This window comes from Corvus hawaiiensis, chromosome 19, assembly GCF_020740725.1.
Source record: "Corvus hawaiiensis isolate bCorHaw1 chromosome 19, bCorHaw1.pri.cur, whole genome shotgun sequence".
Lineage (NCBI taxonomy): Eukaryota > Metazoa > Chordata > Aves > Passeriformes > Corvidae > Corvus > Corvus hawaiiensis.
In genome coordinates, this window is record NC_063231.1 from 7,648,193 (window position 1) to 7,674,616 (window position 26,424).

Sequence of the window (26,424 nt, forward strand, 5' to 3'; positions counted from 1 at the left end):
ATAGTCTTCAATTTAAATATACACAGATAGAGTAACTAGCAATGACCAAATCCAACCCCTGTGAGCAATATGGCAAACAGGTACAGACACCTCCCTGTCTCTGCTCCAACTTCTGCTCACCCATTCCTCTCTAATAGAGCTGGCTCTGGCAGCCTTTTCCTTCCCTGCTTCCCTTCCTTCTGCTATCCCTTGCAACCGGGCTCCAGACAGCTCTAGACTCAAGAGAATTTCATTTCATCTTTTCATATTCAGAGGTTACTGCAGGCAAATCAGACCACAGCCAAGGCAGTGTATCCAGGCAGGTGGGCAGTGTTCTGCAGCTCTCACCTGGATGTTAGAGAGCTCCTTCTTGATCAGGAAGCTGACTTGATCCCGGTCATTCCTTGAGTAATAGAGGCGGCAGCAGGATGGTTTTCCATCTCTCCCAGCTCTGCCAGACTCCTGGTAATATCCAGCCATTGACTTGGCAATATTCCAGTGAGCAACAAATCTGCATGTGGTAAACCAGGGAACATGAGGCTGCAGGTTTCTCAGAGCACTGCACACACCCATGTGGTGTCTGTGGGCATCAACAACAGCAAAAAACACGGCAGCAAAACATAAAAGAGGATGGAGCACAGCAAGAGATTTTGCACACTGAAGTCCTCTTAACACACAAGACATGGAAAGCAGCAGAGCTGTAAGAAAACAAATGCACCTGGACAGCACATGAGCAGGATGTCACTACAACTGGATGGAAAGGAATGAGCACATGAATATCCCAAACATGCATAAAACTGTGCAGCTCTGAAGACTGAGAGTAAGGACACTAAATGAAGGAGTTTGGGAGATTTTACCATAAAACACAGCATTAATAAAAAATTTGTATTTATTTTGTGGGACACAACTGCACCGTTATAAAATACATTTTTAGATACATGATTTTAAAAAGACACTTAGCCAAAATCTCCATGGGAAACTCCACCTCACTGTGCTTCTCAGATGAAGGCAACCTTTCTAAACAGCAAATACGACTACAGAATCATTACTAAATTTTATGTAATCTCTGCAGGAAGGTTTTCAACACAGCACTGCAAGACTACTTTAAACCTGCTTGTACCTGACTATTCAGCAATTTCAGCTTATACCTGTTTTGAGAGGATTTGACAGCACAGTAATGCTGCCAATGTTTTCAAGCCTGCCTCAAACCCAGCATGACCCAAGGGCACGTATGATGCATACGGGTGTAGCTAAAGATTAAATGACAAAAGCAAGCAGACGTGTTTCTTCAAACACAAACAGCCCAGGAACAGGCCAAGCAGGAAGCATCAGAGCCCTACACATTTAAACACCATCAGGAAGTTTGCTGAAGAAATTGATAAATAATTTTAAGCAGAACTGAATTTACAGTGAAGAGAAAGGAGCAGATTCCATCAGGAAAAAAAAGAGACACCACCTCTGTTTTCCCTTTTGTCCAGAAGAGTCACCTCTAGAAGTTGTCAGACCTGATCTTATGTGATAACATGCATGAATACTCAGAAATCTGCCAACACAGAGCAAAGGCTAAGCAGCAGTGCCTTGTTAAGTAGGCTTGAGTAGAATGTCCTTTAAGTTATTTTTTAAAAACCCTGTAAAGAGTAATTTTAACTCCATTCCTTGTAAACTAACCAGGTTACAAGCGTGTATCAGCTACATTTCACCTTCAGTCAGCCCTATGCATTTCAGTTACTCTTTGACTTTTTTAATGACCACTGGACAGGGCAGAGTGGCTTCAGCAGGTCATTAATTTGTGTCCTAGGAGACTCCTCATTTCTCTCTTTGGAAAGATGCATCAAGGAGTAAAATTGTCACTGTTATGGGGTCCTGTTTCCTGGCAGCACAGTGACACAGGCAGAGGGATGGCCCAGTTGTTGAACTGATGGGATTGGCTCAGTGATATCCTGCCCTTCTCTCACAGTGTTCAGAGCAACTTCTGCATGTGGATTTTAGAGATCAGGTCTGTTGTGGGTGTTGTCGGAGCTGCACCTGAATTATCCCTCTAGTAAGTGATTACAATAATAACTCAGCACAGCCATATTGCAGGGCAGGAATTCTAACACAGAGCCCTTATGGGGACAGCAATCTCAGAGGAACAGCAGTGGAAACCATGTGCAAAGTTTCTGTCCTTGGACAGAAATTTTTATATTTTTAAATATAAATTTTTATTTTTTTTATATGTATGTATTTTTATATGGCTACTGCCATTTGTGAAGGGCTATTTTTTCCCCATAGCATTGCAAGAGATCTCCAAAAAAAGCTGGCTCTGACTATTTTAGTAGAGGGTGGATGAATTATTTTAGGTGCAGATTTTCTTTCCACTGCTTTTTAACAGCAGCTATTGCACTAAGAGAAGTGAAAGAGGCAGCTGTGACTGCACTGACATGGCTCTTTCTGAAACCCTGGAGGGTGTGGCAGAAAAGCATCCCTCCAATTTTCTTGATTTTGAGGATGACTGGCAAAGAGAAGCTCTGCTGCCTTGTGTTTAATATTTTTACAAAGCCCTCACAGGTTTGGTTTTGTTACTCCTAAGATAAGAAACTTCCAGCACTGGTTTTGTTGGTTTAAGCAAGTGTTCATCAGGCAGTTGAGTCAGATATATTAGGTAACAGAGAGACCGAGACTTTTCCTTCCCCCTGCTCAGGTTTCAGTCTCTGATGGTGCACAACACTCAGCCTCACACACCTGACATTTGCTTTGTCTACTCCCATTCCAAAGCTGATGGTTGCAACAATGACAGGGATCTTCTCCTCCATCCATTCATTCTGGACTGAAGTCCTGTCAGCTGCCTTGAGTCCTGGGAAGGAAAAGAGAAGAAAGTAAACACCACCACAAAAAAAAAAATAAAACAGAAACAACCAACCTCCCCCCTCCCCCAAAAATCCCACAAACAAAACAAAACCAAAAAAAAAGCAAGGAAAGAAACGAGGATTTTCTTTCTCCTCCATTCCCCCAGTGCAGGCCAACTCCCTCACTAAACTGACTGATGTACACACTCCTCTCAGTGTTTAAACTGGCCTGGGATGAAGCAGAAGTCAGCAGCAGCTGTTTTTATTCGAAAGACAAAAATCTAGCTCCCCACCCAGGATAAAAGCAGTTGTTATATTCAGGCCATGCGAGATCCAACAAAACCAACAGTTCTGGAGACAAGGGAATGTCATTGTGGTGAAGGCCCTGCACTTACCTCACAGACCTGATGTGTGAGCTTCACACAGAGTGCAGAGCATGCCTAGAAAGCTCTTTTCTATGTAGCCCCAACCCAGGTGGCACAGTTCAGTTCTCCCAGCTAGTGAGAGATGCAGACTCCAGTACCTGCATGGTAGGCCTTGGCTTTCAGCCCTCGGTAGCTCAGCTCAATGGCCAGCTGGTCACACACATCCCTCATCCTGCAGTACACGATGCCACAGCCAGAGTACACCTGGGAGCCAGGAGACAAAGGCCAGGACACTGCCTGAAGTCAAACAACAAAGCTGCAAATACAGCCCCCTCATCCTCTCCCAGCAGACACAAGGCAAGAAGCATCTCAGAAACACTCAGGTGCAGAGGTTATAGCTGAGCTGCTGAGAGCTGTTTTGGGAATTGGTGTTAGAGCAGGAAATTCAACCCTTCAAATGTTTCTGCTCACCCTCGCCACACTATGAGAGCAGAAGACAAACACAGAATGATCACCCGGGATGTGACAAACCAAGGTGGAAATGCTTGTCCCATATTCCTAATCAATTCTCTTTTAGACTAACCCCCTTCTGAGGACACCTCTGAAAGGAACCCAGTCTTCACATTCTATCTGTTTTAGAGGAACTGAAAAACATACATGTGCACTTTTAGAGGATTTAGAAAACACACATGAGCACTTTCCTTGCTGGGACCTCCTCCCTTCCTGTCACAGATCTGGCAGGGCCCCACCAACCCCTAGAAGGTCAAGGACCATTAAGGTAGATTTTGTCCAGTTTAGTTTTCTTCCCTAAAGGTAAAACGTACCCCGGTGGTGCCCTTCACTTCAAGCGCCTTCAGACAGAAATCCTTCAAGTTGGCGTACGGATCAGTCAGGAGCTCTTTGAACTGCACATCATAGAACAAGTTAGATCTGAAACAAGGAGTCTTAAAGGTGGAAAGTGGCTGCTTGAGCTTGAGTGCTGCCACCACGTCCTCCTGGACCTCCCTGGTGGCAGTGGCAGTCAGGGCAACGCAGGGGGTGTGGGGGATGCGGGCGCGCAGAGCGCCCAGGCGCAAGTAGTCGGGGCGGAAGTCGTGTCCCCACTGGGACACACAGTGAGCTTCATCAATGACCAGGTAGGACAGGAGGTTCCTGGACACCAGGGAGGTCAGTGTTGGCTGGAAGGAAGAGGCAGCTGCCATCTCTGGGGTGAGGTACAGGAGCTTCACTTGGGGCTTCTCACTTGCCAAGTCAGCCAGGATGGTTTTCTTCTCCTGGGCAGACAGCTTGGAGTTCAGAGAGCAGGCTTTGATCTTCAGAGCCAGCAGGTGATCTACTTGATCCTAGAGCGAATACAAAATTGAAATGAAAATCAAATGGGAATAAAGAAAGTCACCAGCACCAAGAGATCAGTAGGGAGAGCTAGGTGAGGCCCCAGTTCCACCTCCAGGATCAAATCCCGGGACAACACACACCTACAGTCCTGTTATTTACATCAATTCCAGATGCCTTTTTCTTCACCTGTGAGTTCCATCCAGCTCTTACATTCAACTGCATTTTTGTGCATCCATTCACTTTAAGACAGTCTTTTTGCTGCTAGGGAACATCAGCAGGGATCTGTGCAAAACAACTCATCACAGGCACCGTGAGCTGAACAAGGCACCAACACGTCTCAGTATTTACACCATGGAGTTGTCACAGATGGAAAATGAACACTCCCACCCTGCAAGAACAGGGAGCATTTCACTCCAAAATAACTGAAGGATGTTCTAACACAATTGAGACAGGATAAAGTATAAGGATCATGCAAATCACCACTGCAGCAGAACCAGAAGCATGGATGAGAATCATGTCATGAAAACCAAGAAGAAAGCGCGGCATCGCGTCCAGATGAACACTGAGCAAACAAATTCACTTCCCTGTCCCCTGCTCACTTGCACTTGACTAGCACCCAACATTTCAGGATATGAATAGTCCTGAAAAACAGGTATCTCATTATTTTACTCAATATCTGGTTTCAGTCATTGATTTAATATCTGCTTCTGTTTTCTGTTCACACAGTCACCCCCCAGCCTTCCCTGTAACGAACTGCACAGGCTGAACTCCTGAAGTTTGGCTACACTGAAATACATCATGATCACTTCAGGCACAGCCACCCCTTCTCAGGGCTTGATGAGAAGACCCTGGAGGTTCACTCCAGCTCTTTTCCCTAAGACTCATCGAGCCCATCTTAACCTGTTCTTATCAATGGTATATCTTAACTTCCACTTGTAATATTGGCCATGCTGGAGTTTAATCAGTAATCCTCACACTTGGAAAAAATTCACTCTTTATAGTATCTTTCTGAGAAGTATCACCAAGCCTGCTATAGTTCTTAATGTGTATTACAGTGAGACTGTAAAGGAGTTAAAATCATTCCACAAACAACAAACCCTAAACCAGCAGCCTGCAGCACCAGATGTCAGGCAGTGCTAATGGTCTACACAAGTCTAAGCAATGCTACAGCTGCTCTTACAGGGAACTGTTTCTCCCAACAGGTGATGAAACAGTAGAAAAGGCAAAATAGAGGAAAAAAAGTCTCACAGATTAAAGTGCTCATGGAGCAGCTCTGCCAAACCACCTTCTTCCCATCACAGACTGACTGCAACGAAAAGACATTTTGATGCAGAATGAATTGTGCCTTCAAAGGCAACTTCATCGCTCCTGGAGTTATTACTTTATAGGTAAAAGGGCAGGTTTTTTCCTGGGGAAAGAGCCATCTTTTGGTGCATTTGAGTTAACTCTGCTTTGCTGCTTATGTCTGGAGAAAATGGAGGAAGGCCCAGTTATAAAAACCACCGGGTTATTATTGAAGGAAAAAACATCCTTCTAGAGAAATGCAAAGTACCATACAAGAGATACTCTGCTGTCCTCACCCATCCCAGGGTAAGGAAAGTACATTGAGGTATCAGGAGAATCCAGAGACATCAGCAGCAGAGACTTGTGGGCAGAAAGGCAAGAGGCAGCTGTGCCTCCAGAGTCTCCCAACCCCTTCCCTGACTGCTGTTCCCCAGCTAACAGGAGACAGTTACCTGAATCAGTGCAATCAGAGGTGAAATGACAATGGTGATGCCCACTGCCAGAACTGCAGGAAGCTGGTAGCACAAGGATTTCCCTGCCCCTGTGGGCATGCACACAAAGACATCCTTCTCTCCTGCAAAAACAACAGAAGAAAGCTCAAGGCTTCTGAGTGGTGGTGAGTTCCTGGGGCTCAGGCTGGAGGGATGGGCAGAAACAGCACATGTGTGCATGTACCAGGTGGTATAGCAACAAAACAACTTCATTTTAGGTTCAAAAAGCACAGCAATACTTTGCATGCCAGCAGTGGTTTCCTTCAAAGAACCTCAGATTGCTTTGTAAACATTTAGAGGCAGCAGTACAAAAGTACCAGAAAATACACAGAAACCAAGATGAAGTGAAGGTATTCATGCTAAATCTCCTCCAGAAAAGCTGCTCTCCCTCATTTTACAGACCTCCACTTACCACATTACCAGCCCCATGACAGAACTTCACCACGTCCTCTCAAAGCTTATCCCAGAAAGGTCCCTCATAGGAAACAGGAGGTGGAAATCTCAACCCCATGGGTAATATCCTGCAGGGAGTGACTGTTCCCACACTAACCAGGATCCAATTCAAGCCAGGAAGGTGCCAATGACACCAGGTTAATAGGCAGAGACACCTTGCACATAGAACCCCGCTTCTGGCAGGTCTGTTGAGTGGTGATAGATGGAAACTGAACTGGGCACTGTTCTGATTCACACTGAGAGAGCTGCTGAGGGAGCTGGCAGCTTGTTTGTGTGAGCTGCCTGTCCACCCCCAGCTGGGTGTTGGGGTGTGTGTCAACACCAGCACAAAAATGTTTCTGATAATGGCCCCATGACTCTGAGGATCTCAGCTATGCCAAGAAATCAAGTCCTCCACTGGTACTGTCTCTAACACAAGGACAGTTTTACTCTGAAAATGTCTGAATGTTAACAGGTTTGAGGCCATCTGATCACAAACACACTGGGCAGGTGTGAAGAGACAACCAGAGAAGACACCAACAATGCTGCACTTCACCATTTCCCATTTCCATGGCTGATGCAACCATGGTGTTACAAAACAAATGAAAGAAGATGCAGAGCTCGTGTGCAGCACGTGCTCCTGGGCCACCGAAACCATCTCAGAGCAGAGGAGGGCCGGGCGATCCTGCTTAGTCCAGGTGACGTGTGCTCACAGCAGGCTCGATACCAACTCCTGCAGTGTCATCCCCACACGGAGAGATGGACACCCGGCCGTGCTCCTCCACACGTCTCCCATGCCGAGCCTCACCTCTCGCCACAGCCATGGTCGCACTTTCCTGCAGGGAAGTCTTGAAAGACTCGAACCCGAAGACTTTCTGCAGCGTTTTCCGGACCCTGCCCTCCAGGCCCGGGGGAGCCTTCCCGCTCATCCTAAGGATGCTGCGAACGGTGACAGGAACCTGAGCTGGACCCGGGCGCTGCCAGCCTCCTCTGCCCGAGGCCTGCCCCGACCCACCGCCACCTGCACGAGCTCCCCCACAACTGCCCTGCCACCCTCCCCCTTTTGCCGTGTCTCTCAGGGATGCTTATCCAGGCCCCCTCACTGCAGAGGGCCACAGGATGTTTACTCTGGGTCAGCCCCCTCTCCATGGGGGCTCATAGCGGGGGGGGGGGGGGGGCTCGCTGCCCACCAGACCCTCTCGCACCCGACATGGAGGAGGGAGGGGGATGGGGGCAGGCGGCTCCTTCTCACCCACCGCCCATTCCTTCCCAGGGGGCCTGTGTCCTTCCACCCCCCATCACATCCCCCGTCCCACCTCCGCCCCGTCCCGGCCCCCACACTCGCTCCACACCCGGCAGGTGCTGTCGTGGCGCCACAAAGTGACGTCACCAACTTCAATTAAAGGGCCAGCCTGCTCCTTTTTATCCCCTCTCCCCTTCACCCCTCCATCCCCAGACGCTCTGCTCCGCCTCGCTGGGGGTTTTCTCCTCCGGCCGTAAGCCCCCTGAGGGGTTTCTCCTCTAGCTGTGAGGGCGGGATTCCACCGATGTACCGTGGGCCCGCTGAGGGCGGAAGAAGGGCAGCGTTGCCATGGTGACCGCGCCGGCAGCGTCATCCCCGCGCACCGGAAGTGCGCCGCGGCTGAGGCGGAAGATGGCGGCGGCGAAGCGCAGCGTTCTCTCCTCGCTGGCGGTTTACGCCGAGGACTCGGACCCGGAGTCGGACAGCGAGGCCGGCACAGCGGGGAGCGATGGGGGAGCGCCCACGGGTGAGGGCGGGCAGGGGGCCGGGGCAGGTGGTGGGTGGGGAGCCAGGGTTCCCCCTGCGCGGCCCGCGCCGGCCTGGCGCTTTCCCGTCTGTGAGGGGAAGGCCCCGCACGCTGCCGCCTTCCCTTTCCTCACCGTTTTCCTTTTCTCTTCCTCCTCAGGAGAGAAAGGAGGCCTGGTGTCAGTTGGGTACGGAGAAGACGACTTTACCCGCCTGGATGGGGAGGAGGAAGGGTACGAAGAGGAGGATGATGAGAACAGCAGGCAGTCAGTAAGTACCTCTCTGCTCCGGGAGCTTGTCTTGACCCCTTACACGGGTTGTAGAGGCTTTTCTCTTTCAAAAAAGAAACCCGAATAGCGACCCGTGATGGAACCCAGAATATCTGACTCCTGGTGTGGGTTTCAGCACTTCCCAACTATTCCTTTTCACTTTGTTTTCACATAGAAAGCATTTGCCTTGAAACCCATCAGCAGCTTGGCACAGCTCGTGTTGCTCGTTACTGTGTTGGTGTCGTTGGACTCTTTTAGGGGAAAAAGGCTGTTACAGCCACTCTAAATGAAAGCTTTTCTTTAAATGTAGTTGATATACAAGAACCTTGTAAGAGGACCACACTGTCAGCTGGTGGATTAAAAAGAATAAACTTCTGTGCTGTCTTAAATTATTCTTTTGTGTGCAGCTCAATCCACTCCCTACATCAGGTCACCTTGATGTAACAGTGTCCTGTCTACATGTGGGTGGCTTTTGTCTGTCACAGGTGCATGGCAAGTGTCTGATGTCACCTGAGGACTGAGGTGACCACAGTGTGGTGGGACAGGGCACGGAGCTCACAGTCTGTGGATGCAGCTGCATCAAACATGAGGATGTGTAGTTCTGCCCTGGGTCTGGGAGAGTGAAACAATAAGTTTGGAGGGGGGAAAAGGGAAGTTCTCATCTGCTTTCTTTATCGTCAACCTTTTGCTACCACTGTGTTATTTTCTCTTTATTCTAGTTCTTTCCTCTACCACATAGCCAAAAACCCAGGGCTACTCCTGTAGCTTTTCCTCACTGAAATCTACTGTGTGTGTGTTAGATCAGTCTCTTAGGAGACACTCTTTTCTGCCATCTCTCTGCCCAAGTAGCAGCCCAGAAATTTCAGTCTCTTCTTCTTGCTTTAAGTGCTGTTCTGTTGCCCCTGTGTCTCCCTTAGCAAAGCAGTGAAGCTTCTTTACTGCTTCAGTGACTCTTCTTTTTATATCCAGCACTTCTGGACTCTGTTTCAGTGAGGTCTCTTTAGTTCAGAGAAAGCCCTGTGTGTGATCCAGGTGCTTGCCAAGCTTAGCTGTGTTCAGTTAGCACTGTGAAGGGGTTGTAAATGGAGTGGCTTTATTGCATACACAGTTTTGGTGCAGGTTGCAGCTGTCTGTCATCAGCTGCTGTTCAGATAAGGGCAATCAATCAGTCAAGCACTCTGGTGGACCTTGCATAGGTGTGTGGTTACAGTACAGGTTGCACAAGATGCTTTTCTTTTTTTTTTCCATTAAATATTCTCTGAGCAGACTTGAAAACTTCCTTGGCATTGCTTGTGCTAGTAGCTCATGTTGGTTATGAGTTGTTTTTAGAAAACAGGATGAGGTGGATTCAGGCTGTCCTGGGCTTTGCTCTGTACAACTCAGTGGGTCTTTTAACTACTTTAACAGTGACTGAAAAGCCTCTGTTGATTTTCAAAGGCAGCTCTCAGTAATGCTGCTTTGTTTGTTAATGTTGTTATTCCCTGCTAGGTAAGGAGTTTTTGAGAGCTTTTTCAGCTACTCTCTGCAGCATGGATAATTCAACCCATTATTGCTTTGATGAAAATCACTTTTATCTGTATAATAGAGACTGTAGAGGGGAGAGCAATCTCGTTTGTGATAAACCCCAAGCTACTTGGTTCTTTTCTAGTTACAAACTCACTGTAATTAACCCTTGACAGTCAGGGCTGAATTACTGTCATATGTGCATCTTTCAGAAAGGGAAGCTGGAGAGTAGCCAAAGTGAAGGAGTTTGATGTCTCACATCTGTGGGAGAGGCATCTTAATTCAGTCAATTAAAACTTACTGACATTATTGTGTGGTCAGTCTCTAGCTTGTCCTGTCAGAACTGGCTCATGTGCCAATACTCTGAGGTGAGCAGTTCCTTGTAAACTCTTCCTTTCAGTTGCACCTATCATTTCACTTTTTCTTTTGTTTCCCTTTTTGAAGCTGAAACACCACGTTCTTGTTTTGGGGCCAACGTTGAAGTTTGTGGGAAAGTTTGGAAGAAAAACCATTTTGCTGAGTTGTGTGAGCATGAAAAACACTTTCTGCTCCTCAAACTTGTTTTGAACCCAGAGTATGTGTTAGGTCTAGAAACAAGGGTACCTGGGGGGTGCCCAGTGAGGGGACAGCAGCTTTACTGCCAGTGGGGACCAAACTGGAGCTTCCTGCTCACATGGTGTGGGTTTTCACACAATACTGTGTTCAGTATTTTAAGCTCTCACAGGGCAGAAGTTCCCCCAGTTCTTTGGTTTATTTCTGGTTCATAAAAGAAATTTTTTAAAATGGAGACTGTTACCTGGCATTTGTCAGTGTTCCCTTTCTGTGGAGGTTCACAGCATCTGCAAGCAAGGCACGAGAGCTCTGCATCAGCAAGAAAGTTGTGTCTGCTGGATCACTGGATCCCTGGAACTTGGTGCTAGGCCAGACCCTCTCCAAGCCTGCATGTTTGGTTTGGTGGCAGGCCAGCTGTGTGTCCTGTGTGTGTTGCTCATGCTTGGGACTATCACAGGTCTTGCAAATGCTGCTTTTTTCTGTGGGTACTGCTGAACAGAGGCTCTTCAGTCACCACCTGCCAGCTGGAGGGGACCAGAATTATCAAAGGACAAATGCTTTTTTCCCCAGCTCTGCTGCTTTTTGTTGTTTAGTTCCAAGCATTCCAGAGCTGCATGAGTTTTGCAGGGACAGCTGCTACTGAGTGATGCTTTTGCCTACAAAAACCCCCAAAACCAAACAAACACTTCTTCCCCTGACTGTAGGACTTATTTTCTGGTTATGAGGGGGTGGGGCAGAACTACCCTCCGTGGAAAGGGTCTTGGACTGCTGCTGGGCTGCTGAATGCCCTTTGCTGTAAGTGCAGTTACTTGCCAGGCCTGCTCTTTAAGCTTAATCCTGTAAATTCTTGTCTTGTAGGAAGATGACGATTCAGAGACTGAAAAACCTGAGGCTGGTGATCTAAAGGTATTTGAAAGTGTGGTCTGGTGGTGGGGGGGAAGCTCAGTACAAGAGGAATAAGTCTTAACAGCATGGCTTGGTGTTCATTTGTGATCTCTAGTTAGTTCCACCCCTTTTGTAGCTTTAACCTGTGTTTTTGACTTTAGTTCTGGCTTCTGCCAGAGGCAGTTAAGAGATCACAGGCTGAATCACAATGAAGGTGAATTTAGTCATGAATTCAGTCATGTTGTGTATTAGATCTGAAGTTTCCTGACAGCATCTCACCTATTTTGCAGTGATGTGGGAGGTGCAGCATCCAGTACAGAATTCTGTATGACCACCGTTAGTTGGAGTAATTTCTTCATTTAGAACAACTTAATGAATAAATGATCCTGTGCTCTTAGAGGCCATGGAAGGTGTCAAAATCAATTCAGTTGTCTCCAGCTCTCTCCTTCTGAAGGAAGCAGTTTTTTAAAGGTCACAGAATAAATTTAAAAAGTGAATTAAGATCCCCACATAATAGCTATTATCATAAAGAGTTGAAATCATCTTTATCTTGGGATTACACCTTGTTTCTGCTGAACAGCAGGCGTTTAACAGCACACGGGAACATGGATCAGGGTAAAAGCTGGAGCACAAAAGACCAAATCCATTTGAAACTAAAGACAGCTGTGTTTAAATTTCTTATGTTAGTTCTGTACAAGCAGTCCTGTTCATCAGGGATGCTGAGTGATGAACAAGTGCAAGGGCATTTATTTTATCCAGCAGCTTCCTCAAGGATCCAGACAGTCCCTAAACTCTGCTACAAAAGCCAGAGGACTGTGCTGCAAAGCGAAATTCTGTAGAGAATTTGATTTACCACAGGGCTTTGATAGGCTAAGGTGAAGGCAAATGGATGTGTTTAGCTATTCTATTTGAATTAGTTTTATAGCAGCACCTTCTTCCAGGTCCCACAATGTTCTTATGGATTTACAGTGATGCACAGCTGAAAATCTTGGCAGCTGCACTGCAGCTGGTAAAGTCTCAGTGTGTGAAATGGCTCCCAGGCACTTGGAAATGGAATGTATTGTCTCCTTTCCTTGTTGTAATAAATAATATTTTTTTTTGAAACAGAGGGAAAGGGAATCTCTCACTTTTATCCTTTTTCTACTTCTGTATTTTTGCCCTGGTAAACGTGCTAGCAAGATGTTTCTATAAAAACTGCTGGATTCAAATGTGTACTGTGAAAGAAAAATATGGGTTTTCTTTAAAAGATAAATTTGGTGTGAATCAAGTTTTTGAAGTTGTGCAGTAGGGCCCTGTTGCAAGTGAGTGCATTTCTGTCTTCTCTAAAAGAGCTGTAGGACTTCAGGGCAGTGGAGAATAGGTCTGGCAGAGAGAAAGAACAGAATTAGAGTGTAGTTGCTCTTGTCTGAGTAATGATATGCGACAGAAATTGTACCACTGAGTTGTGTGGCTGCTGCTTTAATATGTCACTGACATTTCTTGTTGGCTTATTTAGAAAGCCTCGTGCTTTCAGTGGCTTTCATGTGCTGCTGTCCAGGTGCATTTTGTGCTTCTGGAGAAGAGCCACACATGGCCACAGAGCAGCATTTCAGCTTCAGTGAGGAAGCAAAGAAACAATGAATGGATTAAAAATAAAAAGCTTTTGGTATCTTGGTAGACTGTGCACTAGTAGCTCTGCAAGAAATGAAAATGTAAATTAAAGGAAATAAATAAAGGTAAAATGTAATTCCTGCTATCCCAGTGTAGCATGAAAGGTAAGGATTTGAGAAGAGTAGCAGGGAGGCAAAGCTGAACTTAGTCTGAAACTGCTGGTTTCAGACTTCCATGTCATCTTTAATAGATGCCTTTAAACACAGGTGAAAAGGGAAATTGTCTCCTTTGGCCTTTTGGGCTTTTTTGAATGCTAAATTGTAGCTGTAGAGCCAGCTGGCAGTGGGAAAGGTGGGGCTGTGGAGGCAGCCCAGTGCCGTGCTGGGGTGTGGCTGTGGGGGCACTGGTGGAGCTGCACCAGCCATGCTGTTAAGAAATTCAATTGGGATGGGGGGAGATGGAACATCCCTGTGGAAGTATTTGTAATTGGAGCAGTTGCAAATGTTTCCTATCCCCTTTTTCCACCAAGTGGCAGTGTTCTCCTCCATCCTCCTCACTGCTTGGAGCTTGCAGTGTCTGTGACAGCTAACAAGTGTTGCAGTTACTGTAGATCCAAAGTGCAGCAAAAAGGCAGGCCCTTGATTATAACTTGCTAATGCTTCTGTGTACCTTAATTTTGTTTGGAACCTGCAGAGTGCTGTAGTTGTGTCTGCTCAGTTTCTTGGAGACATCAGAGACCTGGGAACGTGTTTAAATAGATACCCCATGCTCTTTATATATGGCTAGGGCTTTTCCAAGGTCTGAATCTGACCACAGGCAGAAAGCAAATCCTTTAAAATGCATGAATGAGAAAAAAACCCCCTGCAATTCATCAGTCAATTATATTCAAGCCCTGAAGACATATATTCTTTTTTTTATTTTTGCTGGTGTCTTTGTTCATATTATGAATGAACTGCCTGGAGTTTATACCTTGAATAATTGACCAGGCCCCTGGAGCCAGGTTGTGTGGAGCAGTTCCCTTGTTGCTGGTGCATCCTGTGATTTGGCCTTGTTGTGCACTTGGATGGTGCCAGCACAGTGATGCCTTTTCCTGGTCTTAAAATCAAGAATCAAACACGGTTAGAAGGGGAAAAGGGATTTTTACCTTGGTATTTATTTTAAGGATCCTTAGGTGCACACATCCAGGTCAAATGCACACCCCCAAAAGATCTGGTCTAACATTATTGGTGTTACTAATTAGCAGATCTGTCAAAAGTTCCCCAATGAGAGGCTCAAGTGAGCCCCCCTCCCCAAGGAGCCTTCCTCTGATGGTTCTATCTCAGTTTACAGAATGTGTTCTGGAGAGGACCTTGGGGTCTGGGGCACACTGATCCCTAACTACAAAGTTTCTAAAATGTTGAGTCTCTCAGCTTGACAAGTCCAAGAATGGAGGCAAAAAGCACTAGGAATACAGAAGTTGTAAAAAAAGGTATAACGGGTATAAAAGAAAAGGGAAAAATCTTCATGGCATCAACAGAACCTCCAGAAGGGTCAGTTGTGGGTATAAACAGAGGAGGTAGAAAGTGGGGAATGATGTAAAAACTCTTTGGTAAAGTGATGATGGGGAGAGTGGAATTTGGAGCCTGCCTCAAATAGCCCCACTGGGAAGATATTTATTTTATATTTGTCTCAGGTTTTTCTCTTGATTCCAGGGAATCTGCCCTTGTTGGTTTTGATGAAGGTGCACCTGTCTGGCTGTTCAGCCCTAGTTCTTCACTGGAGGGGAAGCCAATACAAAGTGCTGGTTGGGACTGCAGCTCTCCTGTGGGTTATTTTTTTGCCAAGGTCTAAGTCACAATAAGCTTTCCAAGTTCTAACACTGTGATGTCAAACTGCTGTTTTCTCTCTACTCTTGGTGAGATAGAGAAGTTTTTATACACCTGTTTGGAGGAGGAGGTGTGCCAGGAGGAGGAAAATACTTAAGCCTCATCAGTCACCTGGAAGCATTCTTTCAGAGCAGACTTCTGGCCCATGGAATTCGTGTTCCTGAGCATCTGTGAGTTATTCCCAAACACACTGTGCTTGCAGCAAAAAGCAGAGTCCTTCTCTTTAAGCAGCAGATTCAGAGATACTCAGATATATTCAGTTGCATCCTGTAACTGCATTTTGAAGTGCTTCAGGCACTCATGGGAAACTGGAGATTCAAATCTGGGTAGAACTAATTGCATTTCCAAAAATCAAATCTGGAGGGATGTGCTCAGGCTCCGGAACAGGACAGATTTGTGAATGGCCAAGATCCGTTTTACCTGAGCAGTCACCAACTGTAAACAAGCATCTGCCTTGAAAGCACTTTAGAAACAAAACCTTCTGCTTTGAAGTGAAAGGAAATAGGCAACAAAACCTGGTGTTTAACAGTGATGTTAAAACAGTGAAATCCACAGCCTGGATGAGTTCTTTCTTCACTTGATGGAGCCGTGGGTACAAACTGAAGGAGGTTTGGGATTGGGTGTGATCTGTGGCAGGACAGGGTTAACGGCTGCAGGGTGCTGGGGCTCTGGCCAGCGGCTGGCTCTGGTTACAGCCTTGATGCAGTAACAAGATACAAGCTTTCAGAGCTCACTAAATGGACCAGCCCTGCAGGAAAATGAAAAATGAACCTTAAAATACTGACCTTGTGCTCCAAGCCTCACCTGAGGAGTTCTGTGCTTCGTATTGGAGGGCTGGATGAATAACAGGTTGCAAGTGTTGTTCAGGGATAAAGCCCAGCCTTGCAGCTTGGCTCCTGGAGCTTTCCCAGAGGGAAATCATTAACTCTTGAGCCTTGATTGTTGTATCAGGACCAGCCAGTGCAGGAAAGCTAAGAAATTTGCCACTCCCTTGGCAGGTGAATGCCTGACAGATGGTAGCAGTTTTTCAGAGCAGGTGGCTACTTTGATGTTTTCCTTTCCTGGTTTTGTTTAAGGGTCCCTTCTGCATCCTTGAGGTGTTGTATGGAGAGGCAGCCAAACTGGGATCTAGGAGAAAGCTGTCAAATTTTCAGAGGAATACTGTGCTTCTAAGCATGTCTAAGTACCACCTCTTGATAATCGTCAGCTCTTTATTATGTTTAGCTTTTATTGATCCAGCATACTGTAAAGTAATTTTACTGTGTTATGATGTGTAGGTGTGTACTAATACTTAGAGGCTTTTGACTGCAGTGGTTTTATCTTGCCTGCCCATTAACCTGTTTGTTTAAATACCAAAATTATCTTGATTTAAAGTAAAAGTGGTAAGTGCTGAGATCCAGTAAATGGGTGTGTGCACAGTAACGTAACCCCTGAAATTAACTCTTGTTTTGATAAGGCATATTAATTTTTCTGAATTCAGCATACATTTCATCCAGCCAGGTTCTCAAAAAATGCTTGAACCTACTCATTAACTTTAATCTTAAGTATAATTATTTTGCTCCAAAGGAGGGGAAAAGTATGTTTGGGAAAAGTTTTATCCTTAATATGGCCTTGCATTATGCATGGCTGTGAGCATACCTCTGTAAACACTTTCAAAGCATGAACTGTGCAGTTCCCTGGGTCGGGGTCAAGGTTAGAACTCCAGTGGTTTGTTTCCTCACTCATTCCATTGCCTGGGAGCACAGCCTGAAGGTGCCAGTGATATGAAGGTGCCAGTGATAACCACTGCAGTCTCAGATTTGTCTTTTTCTGTCTTTTAACTTCCTTTTAATATAATTGTGTAGAATGCTGTCTGTGTTTCCAACTCTGTGTGGTTTTCCCTTGTTTTAGGTTTGACACACAGTTTTTCAGAGCTGTGTAGAGAGTACCAGAGAGTTTGGCAGAGAGTTTAGAGGGGAGCAGAGGTAACTCAGCTGCAAATGCTGTTCTCTGCACTGCTACAGTGAGTGCCCAGACATGAAACCAGCTGATACCTGGTTCCCATTTTATCTGGGTGAACTTCAGTTATTGCCAGAGAGTATCACAGGCAGTTAAAAGTTGTTCTGCGTGCAGGAAGCAAAACAACACTTGGCATCTGGGATTATTTTGCCCCTTGCCACACGTACTCCTGTCTCCAGCTCTGTCTGAGAGGGAGACAGATCACAACCTTGTCGGGCTCTGAAGCTGGAATACCTCCTGGAGAGCTCCTGGCTTCCATCCAGCTCTGGAGCTGTTTGGAAGATGAGACATGTCCGTGGACATGCTTGTTCCTTCCTCCCCGCCGGGCATACATGTTGCAGCAGACTCTTCACTCCCTGCAGTATTAAATACCAGGGATTATTGACACAGGTGTGGCTTGCCTTCCTCCAAAGAAGAGCCAGGCTTGTTCTGTTTGTCTTTAAACTTGAAGAAAAGTCCTTTCTGGAGCTGCTTCCCCTTGCATATTTCACCTGATAAAGGTCTGAGTTCTTCAAGTCCAGCTCTGTAGCTGCAATTATTTCTGGCTGCTGTTCTCAAACAGGCTGTTCTGAGTGTGCAGGTCTGTTCATGTCAGAGTGAGAGGCTGAGCAGTCAGCACAGATGGAGCATTGCCTCAAATACCAGCAAATAGCTGAAAATAGCTCCTTCCAGCCACCCTGTTCTGGGTACAGAAGGAGCAAAATCTGTATAAACTCCGTGGGATCCATTCATGGAGGAGTGAATTTCTCACTGAGGATGCTTGCTCTTACGCCTTGCCTCTACTCCAAACCATGAAGAATTTTTAGTACTGTGTACTAGGGAAGAAAGCTTGTGCAAGAAGTTAATTTTGTCAGTTCTCCTGAGCCTTTCCTTTGCTGCTGTGACGCTTCAGAACTTTCACAGCCCAGCTTCAGATTTTTCACAGCCCACCTTCACCTTCTTGATTCTGCACTGCAACAAGCTGTAAAAAATAAAATCATCAAAGTAGCTTGACACCTCCAGCCTTGTCATGTCTTGCTGGTACTTCACCAGTGAATTTCTCTTTCACTGTAGCAAGTAAAAGTGACTTGAAAGGAGAATTTTTGGGCTGTGCAGATCAGGGGCAGGCTGCTGGGAGCTGCTGTGCTCCTGGGGCTGTGAAGGGAAGCAGGTAGCTTTGGGATCAAGCTCCACTGGAAGGCAGGTGTTACTAACTGTACCTCCACATGGAAAGCAAAAGTTCTGGCACACAGTTCCTTGACTGGAAATTACTCCTAACAAATAATCTTTGTCAAATATTGAGATAGCATATGTCAGGTGAATGGAGTCAAGTTTCAAAGAAGCTATTTAAAGGTTTTATGCTATGAATGCTTCCTTTCTGAAGCACTTTCTCACTAAAATGTTTTGCCAGGTTTTGGTTGGGATTTTTTCAATGGGTTTTTTTTTTTTTTTTCCTTGTCATTAATGAATGTGGATTTTCAGATGTAATTTAGCTTGGAAAGTAAAAGGCAGTGTCAGCTAGACACATTCTTTATTTTGATAGGGAATGTCTCAGGAGTTGACTCTTTGATTTGTTCTTCCTTCCCTTTTTGTCTGTGACTGTATCTCAAAATAGATAGCTTTGTAAAGCCTGTACATCAGTGTCACTGAAGGGTGGATGTATCAGGGTTTTTTCCTATGGTGGCTTATTTCTGAGCTGCTGCACTTCTCTTGGTATCTAGATCATGGTCCCTACAGGTTTTTCTTAGTTAAATTTCTTATGCTGTACCGGGCACTTTGCCTGGAGCTATGTATCAGAGCTGGCAAACAGGATACGGCTGTAGGAAATGTGCTTGTTTTAAGCTTTCTCTTGGGATTCTCCCCTCTCACAATACAAGAAAAAAAAGAAGGGGTGGGAGGGGAGGAGGAATAAAAGCATTGTACTCCTGTTCCTTGGCTTTCTCTTCCCCAGACTCTAAATGCACTTGACACGCACTCTGTTGGCTGCCTTCAGCCTGGGTGCACACCAACATCAGGCAAATCTGGGGAGCAAGAAATGAAATCATTGTTGTCATGCACTTTTAATATTAAATGAGATGTTTCTGGCGTTCTGTTCCCATGAGCACTTCTGATCTTTGTAGAGGAAAAGCAAAAACATAATTGCTACCATGTTCCTTTAAAAAAAGAAAAGAAAGGGGGGGGGGAAAAGCATGATGCAGGGTTTGGAGTTGTCTTTCTCCTGCTGCCTGCATGATGTAGACATTTCACCTGCTTGCTCTGGCAAGGCCATCATCACTATTGGCTTAGACTTTCTGCTAAGTTATAGTTTCTTTCCATCATACCCAGCCAAGTGAGGCTGTTGATATGTTGGGGCTACAGGAGATATTCTGAATTGTAGAGAGGAGGGAAAATTACAAAAACTTACTGCTGGCACTTGCTCAGATTGAAGAAATCCCTTGTAGCAGCTGTTGCAGTAGCAGATCTGCTGGCTACTGGTGGAAGAACTGTACTGAAAAATTCTCTGCAGTATCTTCAAACTAATACCCTGCTTGACAATGATGTGACTGGTCTGTACATTTTGTGGCTGGCAGGTTAAATTGGCATTAAATTTACATGCAAACAATCAGGTGAAGTAGTTGGGAGAGAGAAGAAATTCTGCAACACAAGAGCATTCTCTGAAAAAAAATAAAGAATGTTGAGGGGGAGGTACTGTCTGAGCTAGTTGTTTTTAATATTACCTGGAAGTCAGTGAAAAAATGAAGCTGCAGGATTCAGCTGGCTGCAAGTCTGGGAATGCAACTAAGCACTGGCAAATCTGGCATGAGCTTCACCACTTTTTAAAATTTGCATCTTAGTTAAAGCAATCAGGGTCTGGTTTTGTATCTTTTCTGCCTCTCTCTTGAACCATTTCTCCTGGTAGTTTGAAGTGCACCTGCACTGACATGTGCACCTGCTTCTGCAAGAATTGCTTGAATTTGTACCTTGTGGTGACAGTTAATGCCAGCAGTTATGTTGGATGTGAGCATTGTGCTGGGTTTGTGGATCTTGTTTCAGGAAGGATTTAGTGAGCATTGTTTTAAGTCAGTCCATTCTTTCCATTAAATAAAGCTGTTCTGGGCAAGCCTGTCCAAACTGGAATTCATCAGTCTCAGATTCATATTGTTTTGCTTCCTTCCTTTAATCTCTGTTCCATGCTGTGAGGATTGTGTTTGGTTGTTTTTATTTTCTGTGGAGCCTGAGAAGACACTGGTTTTTATGTAACTGCATGGAGACGCTGTAGGACTGAAAAGATGGTCTATATTTCACCTCAGTGAGGTGAAAGCTTCAGGCAAAATGCAGCACTTTCCTTATGTGTGTGTACATGCCCTCCCTTCATCTTGCTCCTCTTTAACTGCTGGTGATGCATGGAAACTGAACCAGCACTCTGGGTGCTCACCAGCCAGGCTCTCGCAGGCAGAGTCGTCTTGTCCAGGGCTTGAAAAAAACATGTCTTGGGAAAGTGGAAAAGATGAAAAACCTTTTCCTGTACTCACACAGGGTTAGTAACAGCATAAGTGTTGTCTGCTATCAGTGAGCTGATGTGCACAATTGTTCTTGGAAGCACAGAAATCGTGACTTATGTTAAAAAGATGCGATTTGGGGTTTTTTTAATACTTTGTCCACAGCAGCTTGTGCTCTTCAGAGCCTGCTCTTTATTAGTCTCCAGATCAGGGGAAAGGAGTCTCCCTCCTGCTTGTCTTTGTGTTTCCAGACTTCTTCCAACTTGGCTCTGGAGCACCATGGCATCCCTTGACTCCTTTCAGTGGCTCTGTTGGAGTGAGGCCGTCTGGCTTTGGGCCCTTAAACCGTTGATCTTGTGAGATCAAGGCTGCAGAGTAGATGGCAGCCAGAAAATTAACTTGCTGAGTGCATGATAAAGTACAGTACTGCTTTTTTTTTTTTTTTTTTTTCCTAACTCAGTCAAGCTTTAAGTGAATTCAGAGCTGCTTCTGTACAGATTTCCAGGGGTTTGGTTTGTGAAAACTCTGTGGTACAGATGCCACTAGCAAAGTCTTAACTTTGTTATTTTTTTGAATGACCTCAGAATTCAGATGGAAATGAACCCTTTAAGTGATGCCTTTAGCTCTGGGATACTTGAAGTCTCTAATAATTTCATATATTTACCCTGATAGGGAGATTTGACATAAAATCTCTCCTGCTGGAACCACTCAGCTGCTTGATTTTGTGCTCTTCATGTGAGATACTGATACATAACAGTGGAACTGATACTGATACATCACAGTGGATATTGGTGATGTAATCTACAGAGAGATCACCTTTGCCTACGTGGATTTAGGTAACTTCCCTATTTAAAATTCAGTTACCTTTCAAATTTTCCATTGTTTAAATGCTTTGGAATTCCTTTAGAAATCTCTCATCCACACATAAATATTTCTTCTCTTTCATAACCAAAAGGTAGCAACTTTTCAGTATTTATTGTACCTTATTTTTCCACTTGGTGATTCTCCATTTCATTCCACTTAATGTATTAGATTAGATCTGCAGATTTGTGGTTTTTATGCTGTCTTTCCTAATCAGTTCATTGTACTCATGGTGTGTCTCAAACTTAAATTAGCCTAAGGGGTTTTAGAACAGTTCTTGTTGTGTGATTGCTCCATTGGAGGTTTTTAGACTGTTCTGGATCTTCAGTAGATACTCAGCGGTTTGAACAAGACTCCTTAAACCTTGCATCTGCCAAACTTTGATCAAGTTGTTGATGCTTGCCTCATAGTTTTCAACAGCAAAGGGAGCAAATATGAACAAGCACTGTAGGAGAAGTCGGTCATCCCTTTGTTTTCTGAAGGCATTTAAGAGGTTTGAAAGCAGCGAGTTAATGAAAAGCTGTGTTGATGTCTCCAGCTCGTTAGGGATGGAGCAGTGGGTGGAGGTACGAAGGAACTCATCACTAAGCAAAATTCCTATCCCCTGGGCAGTGAGGTGGGGCTGCAATACGGTGCTGAACGTGTTTGCTTTTGCTTGGTGTAGCTCTGGGCTCTCTGATGTCTTGGCTGAGGCCTGGGGATGTGGGGACTGGACTTGCTGGAGCAGCTGTGGTGGGAAAGTGTGGGCCAGAGGAAAACAGTGGAGCCTGATAGGGCTGGCTTGATTTAACCTGTTATAAATGGGACAGACTCAAAGGATGCAAATTAAAGAAGAAAATTCTGGTAAAAGCAAACTTACTGATGATTCTGGAAGTTCATACTATTTAACACAGCTGGCATTTCAGAGATCTTTGTCTAATATAAGGTGCATGACAGGAGAGGGTTTGGCCATCAGATTCTCTCTCAGCATATTAGTTCATGTTTCCTGAGAGTTGTGTGCTTATGCTTGGTACTAACTCCAGGCATACAGGAGACTTGAAAATGGGCTTCTGGAAAGGTCAGAAATGCAGCACAACCCCTTGCAAGCCTGTTAGTGGCCCAAATAAGAGGGCAGCCTTCTTGGGGCCACGTAGCCCATGTCTAATGCACCTGAATTTGGCTGTGCCGCTGCGTTCCTTAAGTGCCTGCTTGGTAATATTGCTGTTTTGGGGGATTATTTTTCTTGCCTTTGAGGACAAGTGGGCAGAAGGAGATGGGAAGCATAATGGAATCATAAATGAAGTGCTGGGTATGAGGAAAGATTGAGAGGTGCTCAGGGACATAGCCTCTTCCACTTCACTCTCAGTTCCACTTAAAACTTTCAAGAGATAAGAGTGCAGGATGCAATTTAGTCAAGGTTGGAGCGAAAGCAGGTCCCTCCTTTCACCTCAACAAATATTTGCTTGTTGTCTCAAACCAAAGTGAAAAACACTTTTAATTACCCATCCTAGCAAGTTCTCCCCGGAAAGGGAATGAGCAGTGTCCTGACCACATGTATTTACTGCTGGTGAGTCATTGTATGTGCCTGGACAGATGTTACCTTGCACCTGCAGCTCTGTGAGCTTCTCCAGCCTCCATGTTCATCTGGATTTGTCCTCACAGCCCATCAGTTACCACAGAATTGCCCCCAGTTCTCCAGTGGTGACCTGAAGCTCACTGTGTGAACTCCCCATCCATGTAGGTTTATGGCAAACAGTCTGGATTCCCTGGATTCCTGTCCAGTGCTCTCGCCAAAGAGAGGTACTGCTTTGGCATAAATTTTTTGCTTTGAAATGTCATGTTCCTGTTCAAATTTTTCTCTGCCTGTGCTGCTGGAGGCCCTGGGAGAAGAGCTGTTGATGCACACACCAAGGGCGTTGTCTCAGAGGGGTTGGAGCTGTTACACTTCAGCCCATCTCAGAGGGGACTGGGGCCAGCTGGCCAGGGAGAAGATGTGTGTTCCTCTGTGTACTTCTTTCATTCTCTAAAATAGCTTTAGCCTTGTGTTTCTGTGAACCCAAGTGTACTAATGCAGAAATAGTGCTTTTCTTTTCTTTTTTTTTTTTGTCTTCCGTGAATGGCTATAAAACGTGCCCTGTAGCAGTTAGTGCCACACAAAGAATTTGTTTTTCTGCTTCCAGAGGGCTTTGGCTTCTCTGAAAATGGGTGGATTTTCAGAGTGAGTTTGGCACAGGCTGTTGCCACATCTGGCTTGGCGACCTCATTGCTCTCTCCTCACCTGATGCACATCTCACCTGACTGGAAATGGAGAAAAGGAGGGGGTCAGGGAGCGGTTACCAAGCAGCATTCTGTCAGTGTCAGGTTCAATGAATGGCTTCAGTGTTTGGAGGCACTGAGGAATTTTGGACAAACAGTCCAGTGAGTCACAAAAGGTCTTTGGGAGGGAGGCAGGGGGAGAGGGCAATGTTGGGATACAGCTGCGACTGTTTAAGAAACTCTATTTGTGCCGAGCTTGATAGTGCTTGTGACTCTGCTGGGATCCCCCAGAAGCACCAAAATATTTGGGTGTTGGTCTCAGTATGGTGGAACCATATTTAAGAGTGCCTTGTCCTACATAATGCCTCATGCTCAGCACACTCTGCTGCAAACATCTGTAAGTGAAGTGTCCCTAATTTCTGTAACCAGCGATGGATTAGCTGTGTGGAGATCTCCAAACAGAGCACTGCAAGCCAGTGGAGGTTGCCCTTGAGTCTCTGGTAGAGCAGGTTGGCTGTGTCACTCCTGGAAAGCAGCAGCAAGAGAACTGACAGTGAGATCATCCTTCTGAAGTAGGAACACAGGATCTGCATCACCACCACGCTCCCCTGCAGTTTGGTTTGGAGAGGCTTTGTCAGCCAAAGCCCTGCATGGCACAGTGGCAGAGATGAATTTAGCACCACACACACACATCTGGCAAACCTCTGCAGCCTGGGACCCTGCAGAGCCTTGGGAGGCTGGAGAGGCTGATCAGGTGCTGCCCTGAAGTCACTGAGCTCTGGCTCTGGGAGCATCTGGGCTGTTGCCACATTCCTCTGGGGAATGCACCAGGCTGACCCTGCTCAGAGCACTGGGAGTTGCACAGGCCTGCGGTCGGCATTCCCAGGACTAAAGGAGTTTCCTGTGGGCTGGATCCAGCCTGTGTTTACCTAACTGTGCTCTAAAACACTGACTCCTGGTTGGTGCCCAGGGCCAGTCACCAAAAATGAGGAATCCATGGTTTGATCTGTTTTGAGGAAGGGCTTCGAGTACAGCAGTTTCTTCAGTATCCAAGACCTGGTGAAACAAAGCTTAAATTCTTTCATTAAATTTAGCTTTGCAAAGAAGTGGAGCATCCTGTTAGACTTTGACTTTTCATGGTCCAGACATTGTCCTTTTATCTAATAAACTGAGTTTCATTCTTAAATTTTATTCTCTTGTCTCAGAATAAAGTTGTACATTTCTAAACAAATAAACAGCGTAGCTTTTTAGGTTGGAAGCATAACTTGACTAAAGTCTGTTTCTTCCTCCTTTCTTGCAGGAATTCTCAGAAGTGGAGAAAAGAGATCCTCAGGAGCTAGTTGGTAAGTTCACTCAGAAGTACTTATTCACAGGTTTTTTTCAAGCTAGACCTTGTAAGTCGTCCCACTTTGTAAAGAGCATCTTCCCTCTGTCCTGGCAATGCTGTAGTTTCAATGATTGCCTGAATATTTTCAGTGAACTTTTCTTCTGGGAGAAAGGTTTCATGCCTAAAAATATGAAAATAATTTCATGTATTATGTGTTTAAAGCATGTATGTAAAGGGCAGTGTTGGTGTTTTTCTAGACAAGGTTAAAACCAATAGTGTAGCTTTGTATAGATAGAGCCAGTGGAACCAGGAGTGATGACTTTGTCCTGTGGCTTCCAAAACTCACCAAAACTATCCCCATTTAAATGTGAGCCACTTAGAGATTTCCAGCTGCTGTGCTGACATAGTACTGTGTGTTTTCTAATGGTTACTAAAACTTACTTGATTTTTGTGACACCTCATTTATTGGTCGCACCATTATTAGATTTGGAAAGTCCACGGTTGTCAGCTTGAAATACAATCCTCTGCTTGGTCTCTTTGGAGCTGCACAGAAACTGTATTTTATATTGCATTTCTGACTGTCTTGAACTGACCCTCTGCTCCTGAGGTTACTCCTGCAGCTGTGTGGTATCATGTAATAATATCATTAAAAACAAATGAGTTTGGAAGTTGCGTCATCACTCAAATCAGTTTGATATTTCAGCCATAAAATGTGATAATGGTAAATTAAGATGGTAAGTACTCAGGTGTTCAGCTGTAACTCCTACAGCAGCCATCACTGAAGTTTGGGATTTATAAGTCCTTTTTTAGTTGGCCTGCCTAGACTTTGCAACTGCTCTATTGGATTTTCTGCCTTTAGAGGGCAAAACTGCTTCAACCAATCTCATCATCAAATGCAACAGAAATCTTTCTCCAATCTACTCATCTGCCTCAAAATGCACCCTAGAAAAATGGATAAGACAACAGCATTTGGGATAAAAAGTGCAGCAAAATCTCTGGAAGCCAACTGCCCTTTTCATCTGTACTTCACGTATGGCAGAACCTGAGCAGTTGTAAAGCAGTGTAGTGGGAAGTCCTTTCTCAGTGAAGGTTTAAGGCTCAGGTTACAATTTTGTTAGTTTCCTTTTCCCGCAGTGACTGCCCAGACTTGATTTCTTTGTCTCAGACTTGCACATGGGTTTAAAAGCAGCACAGGGAGCACTTAGTAGTGTCACAACTCATGGGTGAACAGTGTCGGAGAGTCTGAGACCTGGATTGAGGTCTCTGCAATCTTATCTTTAATATCCTTTCCCAACAGCAGCCTGCAGGCTGGCTTTGTGCTGAACCAGGTTATTAGAGGTCAGCATACTTGCCATGCTGGATTCTGTAGGTCTGTTCCATTCGGCCATATCTTATCTAGTTG

At 45.3% G+C, this 26,424-nt stretch overlaps 2 protein-coding genes across 8 annotated transcripts in view; one reads left to right on the forward strand and one right to left on the reverse strand.

Moving 5' to 3' along the window:
- RECQL5 (RecQ like helicase 5) overlaps positions 1 to 8,284 on the reverse strand; it is a 38,508-nt gene extending 30,224 nt beyond the window's left edge. Inside the window, exons 1-7 of one of the 6 annotated variants that reach the window (XM_048324082.1) lie at positions 8,265 to 8,284; positions 7,520 to 7,650; positions 6,241 to 6,362; positions 3,994 to 4,512; positions 3,328 to 3,433; positions 2,701 to 2,812; positions 328 to 490 (exon numbers count right to left, since the gene is read on the reverse strand). In XM_048324082.1, the coding sequence (XP_048180039.1) occupies positions 328 to 490; positions 2,701 to 2,812; positions 3,328 to 3,433; positions 3,994 to 4,512; positions 6,241 to 6,362; positions 7,520 to 7,640 (1,143 nt within the window). In that variant the 5' untranslated portion in view covers positions 7,641 to 7,650; positions 8,265 to 8,284. The other 5 variants (XM_048324079.1, XM_048324080.1, XM_048324083.1 and 2 more) reach the window with 5 other exon arrangements.
- Positions 8,285 to 8,288: 4 nt separating this feature from the next.
- LOC125336007 (SAP30 binding protein) overlaps positions 8,289 to 26,424 on the forward strand; it is a 29,969-nt gene continuing 11,833 nt past the window's right edge. The window contains exons 1-4 of one of the 2 annotated variants that reach the window (XM_048324085.1): positions 8,289 to 8,480; positions 8,640 to 8,749; positions 11,662 to 11,709; positions 24,996 to 25,038. In XM_048324085.1, the coding sequence (XP_048180042.1) occupies positions 8,303 to 8,480; positions 8,640 to 8,749; positions 11,662 to 11,709; positions 24,996 to 25,038 (379 nt within the window). In that variant the 5' untranslated portion in view covers positions 8,289 to 8,302. The remainder of the gene's footprint in view (positions 8,481 to 8,639; positions 8,750 to 11,661; positions 11,710 to 24,995; positions 25,039 to 26,424) is intronic. The other variant, XM_048324086.1, reaches the window with a different exon arrangement.